The 5851-nt window shown below is 44.0% G+C and overlaps 1 protein-coding gene across 1 annotated transcript; it reads left to right on the top strand.

The window, feature by feature from the left end:
- Window positions 1-259: 259 nt before the first annotated feature.
- On the top strand, window positions 260-5282 carry LOC310810212 (ER lumen protein-retaining receptor 2-like). The gene is made up of 5 exons (XM_083677895.1): window positions 260-477; window positions 1735-1835; window positions 2586-2744; window positions 3080-3332; window positions 4116-5282. The coding sequence occupies exons 1-5, from the start codon at window positions 387-389 to the stop codon at window positions 4148-4150; spliced, it is 639 nt and encodes a 212-aa protein (XP_083534021.1). The 5' UTR covers window positions 260-386; the 3' UTR covers window positions 4151-5282.
- Window positions 5283-5851: the final 569 nt, after the last annotated feature.

Here is a 5851-nt window from a genome sequence, read left to right as displayed (position 1 = left end):
AGTGACCTTAATTAAAAGAGCAAAAACTTGTAGACACTCGGCCCTCCATGGAATGAGTTTGACACCTGTGCTATAAAGGGTCTATAAAGGGTCTATAAAGGGTCTATAAAGGGTCTAGACAGGGTCTAGACTAGAGCATGTTTCAGTTGGAACGTGTGTCAGTCGGAGCTGTCACTCATACTCCTGTCCAATCCGAGCCCAGCTTTCTTTGTGATTTGACTCTTCCTCCCGCCCCCTTCCACGTCGACCTGCTCGCCATATTTCATCTGTCTGACCAGCGGCGGAGACGAGGGACGCCGGGCACATAACACACAATAAAGCACCTCCGACGGCCGTGTCAGGTCATTCTCTCTAGAGTATTAAAGGCACTAACTCAAGCATTTGCAATGAACATCTTCAGATTAACGGGGGACCTCTCTCACTTGGCTGCTATCATCATTCTGCTGCTCAAAATATGGAAATCCAGGTCGTGTGCTGGTGAGTAGCTAAACAAACCTACCTACATCTCCGCTGATCAAACATTCACATAGCCTGCCAGCTCTGTCTTCCAGTGTACGTGTAGGCTGCTGTGGGTTTGTAGTTCGTAATGCTTAGCTAGCTACTTGTTTGAGCCCTGTTTAAACAGCCAACTAGTTACACTAGCCAGCTAAAGACAGATAGCTATGCTACTATACGGCGCAACAAGTAAGCACTTTAGGCTAGCACTGCCTGGTCCAGGATCAGTCCGGTAGTACGCTTACAGGGGGTAGTACCTGGCTTGCCAAACCTCTGGCAACCAAATAAAGTGTTTTTGATGGATAAAGCAGTCGAATAGTGACCGCAAGCACTAGCAATAGTAGATGTTCTTGCCATGTCGCTACAGCGGCTAACGTTAGCCAAGTGGACAGTAGCTTGCTGTCTGCCCGTCTCTCTGATCTGACGGTCTTGTACCGCTGCCTGGCACTGATGGGTTAATGTCGTGCCATGTTTCACACTCGGGTCATTCAGTGACCCGAGTCTAACCCATCAGTGCCGGGCAGCGGAACAAGGTTAGGCGTTTGATTATTTGGTCTGGTTTCTGACGTGGCGTTCTAGAAAGAAGTCAAGGGGACTTAATGCATATCGAGAATGTTCATTCACACACACACACTTAACACAAAGTTAACATTTCTGCCCCCAAATGAGCTGAAATGCTTCCTACATTGATGCTCATTCCCTTCCTCAGTGACCCCTCCTACGGTGTCTGTTGGGTGTGGTGCCACTTGGAGGCAATAGAGTGCTGATAGGGGTTTACCCCTGACCGTTGATGTGTTGTATTTTGCAATATTAATGATGCAGATATCACATTTTAGTACAAAGCCACGCAACCAGTCACATACGTTTCACTGTCACTGCTTCATGTAATATAAAAAAGGAATAATATATCCTGCTTTGGTCTTTATCTTGCTGTGTGCATTCAGGACTCATACAGGACAGGAGACATGTTGGCTTGCTGTTGCAGCCTGGAAGTCTTGAAGGCATCCTGTCAAACAAGGATGTAGTTTATTTACCCTCTGAACACTCAAGAAGTGGTGTGACTTATGCACCTTTCCAGCTAATGTCACTGTCAGTAAAGGAAATGTTTTTTCCATTGGCCCTTTCTCTAAGACTGAAGGCCATATTATGATCTCTTCTGTCCCTCTCCTCAGATGTACTCCCCCCCCCCCCCCCCCCCCCACCGCATTTGTAAAACTAGTCTCTTCCAAATCTTTTTAGGCATCTCGGGGAAGAGTCAGATCCTGTTTGCCTTGGTCTTCACCACGCGCTACCTGGACCTCCTCATCTCCTTCTTCTCCTTCTATAACAGCTGCATGAAGGTGAGACGGGAGGAGCCTCCGTGCTCTTTACCTGCCTTCCTTTGTCACCTTTTCATACACAACAACAAGATGCATACCTACATACATACATACATACATACATACATACTATGCCATTTATCTGACGCTTTTATCCAAAGCGACTCACATTGCAGTGAGTGCATACATTTCAGTATATATGGTCCCAGCGGGAATCAAACCCCCAACCTAAGCGTTGTTAGCGCCATGCTCTACCAACTGAGCCACAGAGGACCACAGAGGACCAGTATTCTCTTTTAAATCTCTTCTTAAGACAATTTTTTATAGGCTAGCCTTTAATTGAGGTGTATTATTATTATTTTTAATGTGTTTTTTTGGGTTTCTACTTTCTACTGTTTCTACATATATATATATATATATATATATATTTACATGTTTTTTGTATTTGGAAAGCACTTTGTAACATTGAAACTTCGGGCCCTGCCTGAGGATCTTAGGCTGTGCTGAGGCTCATAGGGGACTAAATGGTTAACATGTATACTCTCCCCACTCTCTCTATCTATCTATCTATCTATCTATCTATCTATCTATCTATCTATCTATCTATCTATCTATCTCTCTCTCTCTCTCTATCTCTCTATCTATCTATCTATCTATCTATCTATCTATCTCTATCTCTATCTCTATCTCTATCTCTATCTCTATCTCTATCTCTCTCTCTATCTCTCTATCTCTCTATCTCTCTATCTCTCTCTCTCCTCTGTCCTGCAGGTGATCTACATTGCGTGTGCCTACGCCACGGTCTACCTGATCTACATGAAGTTCAAAGCCACCTACGATGGCAACCATGACGCCTTCCGCATGGAGTTCCTGGTGGTTCCAGTAGGGGGCCTGGCTTTCCTGGTCAACCATGACTTCTCTCCTATAGAGGTAGAGAGGCGTCAAAACAAATACCACATACTTAGTTTTATGAGTCAAAGTGCGATTTATTAAAATGTTTTTTTGTTTTGTTGTTGTTTTTTTGTAATTCTCAAATGGGTTGTCGTTGTTTAGAAAGGAATCTGCTTCAGTTATCTGCTCAGTCAGAATGCTCACTTAATCTCCTTAGCATTCTGTATGGTACACATGGCAGTAAAGTTAGACCAAAGAGCCCCTTTTCATTTCATTCTCTCTCCCTCTCTCTCTTCTCTCCCTCTCTCTCTTCTCTCCCTCTCTCTCTCTCTCTCTCTCCCTCCATCCCTCCCTCTTAACCTCCTCTCCATTAGGTCCTGTGGACCTTCTCCATCTACCTGGAGTCGGTGGCCATCCTGCCCCAGCTCTTCATGATCAGCAAGACAGGTGAGGCGGAGACCATCACCACCCACTACCTGTTCTTCCTGGGGCTGTACCGCGCCCTCTACCTCATCAACTGGATCTGGAGGTTCTACTTCGAGGGATTCTTCGACATGATCGCCGTCGTGGCCGGTGTGGTCCAGACCGTCCTGTACTGCGACTTCTTCTACCTTTATGTCACCAAAGGTGAGTGGGTTGAAAACCCGTCTCTTCAGGCTACATCTTTACAGTCCCTCCTAAAGACCTCTTCACCCCCACTACTCTCCCTCTACTAACCCTAACCCCAACCCTTGAGACCTCTTCACCTCCACTACTCTCCCTCTACTAACCCTAACCCCAACCCTTGAGACCTCTTCACCTCCACTACCCTCCCTGTACTAACCCCAACCCTTGAGACCTCTTCACCCCCACTACTCTCCCTCTACTAACCCTAACCCCAACCCTTGAGACCTCTTCACCCCCACTACTCTCCCTCTACTAACCCTAACCCCAACCCTTGAGACCTCTTCACCCCCACTACTCTCCCTCTACTAACCCTAACCCCAACCCTAGAGACCTCTTCACCCCCACTACTCTCCCTCTACTAACCCTAACCCCAACCCTTGAGACCTCTTCACCCCCACTACTCTCCCTCTACTAACCCTAACCCCAACCCTTGAGACCTCTTCACCCCCACTACTCTCCCTCTACTAATCCCAACCCTAGAGACCTCTTCACCCCCACTACCCCCCCTGTACTAACCCTAACCCCAACCCTTGAGACCTCTTCACCCCCACTTCCCCCCTGTACAAGTTCTCTCTTGTTAATAATAATAAAAAAATGGCTTCTGTCATTCAAGTAAATTCTACATAATCTATGAAGGGGGGGACCACACTGTGTAAAACGTTTGTCGAGACCCACGTATTTTGTACCTGACTTTTTCTAAATGCTGAAGTACCTTGACCACAACCTGTAACGTCTGACCCTCAGTACTGAAAGGAAAGAAGCTGAGTCTCCCGGCGTAAGAGACCCAGACCGAGACCCGCGTCTCCCAGCAGACTCAGAGCCCACAGAAGACGCCTGAGACAGCCAACGAATGGAGGGGGGAAATAAACACTACCTTGTCTTCATGAGTGTCGGTGAACTGGTGAACATCAACAAGCCCCAAAGGACTGAACAGAGGTCATCCCAGGTCACAGGCGCCTGACTTCTGTGTTAAGCAATCTTGCCTTACCTTTTCTCATAGCTATTAAAAAAAAAAAGAATAAACATTGTTGTTCTGTGTGAGGTGTACGCTTTACAATTACACATGCATCGTAATGAATAGACTCGCAATGCCAAGCACCACGCTGACCTGGGTGATGAAATGCACAATGTACTTTTGTCTTATTGAATGATATTGAAAATTATTCCATTGTTGTTTCATTCAGTAGTTGTTCCATGACTGTTGCCCCCCTGTCCCATTCATCGTTTAAAAGGTCATTTGCATTTCAGTTTTGTGGGTATTGTTTTCTCAGGATATCCCAGTTGGCACTCCTCAACTAGACTTCCCCCTAAGCCTTAGGGTTAGGGTTAGGGCCTAAGGCCTACTTCCTCTTTTTTCTGCTGTTCAGTTGCTTTTATTTTCCTGTGCTTCAGTTGTTGTTTTGATATGATGACAAAGTACATTTTCGCTTCTAATTTATGTTGTGAAATTGACCCCCGAAAATAATTGATTGTGTTGCCAAAGTAGCATTTGACATTTCTTCCACTTTGTACATGTAAAACAAATGCAGTGTGGGAGTGATGCATAGCCATACTGGGATGAGGATTATAACACTAACAACCATCGGCAGGTTTCTGTGGTGATGTTAATTAAAGACACATACGTATGTCACTGAGATGGGAACTTTTTAATGGATTGTACTTTTTATTTAAATTAATTGTACATGTGGTTGTAGTGCTTATTCTTCTAGACACTATGAGGAAGGTATGTGAGACTTCTTGTATGGATGCATTTGAGTCAAATGTTGAGATTTTACCCATTACCCTTTTTATACAAAGAAACTATACCCTCATAGCTGAGTCATTCCTGTAGGTTCTTTATTTTGTAGAGATGTTTTGTTTGAAGTTGTTGCATGATACCACCTCACCTCCAATAAAGATTTTTATGAGAAACCACTCTTTGGCGTTCACTTCACTCCTGTGTGATGGTGGGAACTGTATCATACTGTACCAATCTATCTGTGTGATGGTGGGAACAGTGTCATACTGTACCAATCTATCTGTGTACAAGTGCATCATCGGTTTTGATTATATTAGCAATTCTAGGATTAAGTCAATGATTTGATACCAACAATCACAATTGGTTACAAAATGATTTACAGATACACAATACTGAGATAAAGATGATCAATAGTTCAGTAACCACAGTGCTGCAAAGCTGCTTGTTAAAGCTCTTGAATTGCAACATTTAATCAGAAATTGACATCTTGTATATATGCCATTTTATCTTCAGAGAAAAGGTGTTGTACCAGTAATATTTGAATGGGGTTGCTACAAACAAATCACCTCAAACATTACAGGCACTTAAAGGGTCTATTCAAAATGCTATTGGACCACTAAAAATCATGGCACATTCATTGCATATAACATCTGCAATGCACACTGGACTTTTGAAAAAAAAAAAAAAAACATTTTTTAACTTCAATGCATTGTTTTGCATTTCAATATAACTCATACATGCA

The sequence above is a fragment of the Argentina silus genome (assembly GCF_951799395.1).
Source record: "Argentina silus genome assembly, chromosome: 9".
NCBI lineage: Eukaryota > Metazoa > Chordata > Actinopteri > Argentiniformes > Argentinidae > Argentina > Argentina silus.
Note: the sequence above shows the minus strand (reverse complement) of the source record. Positions and strands in the feature narration are given on the sequence as shown.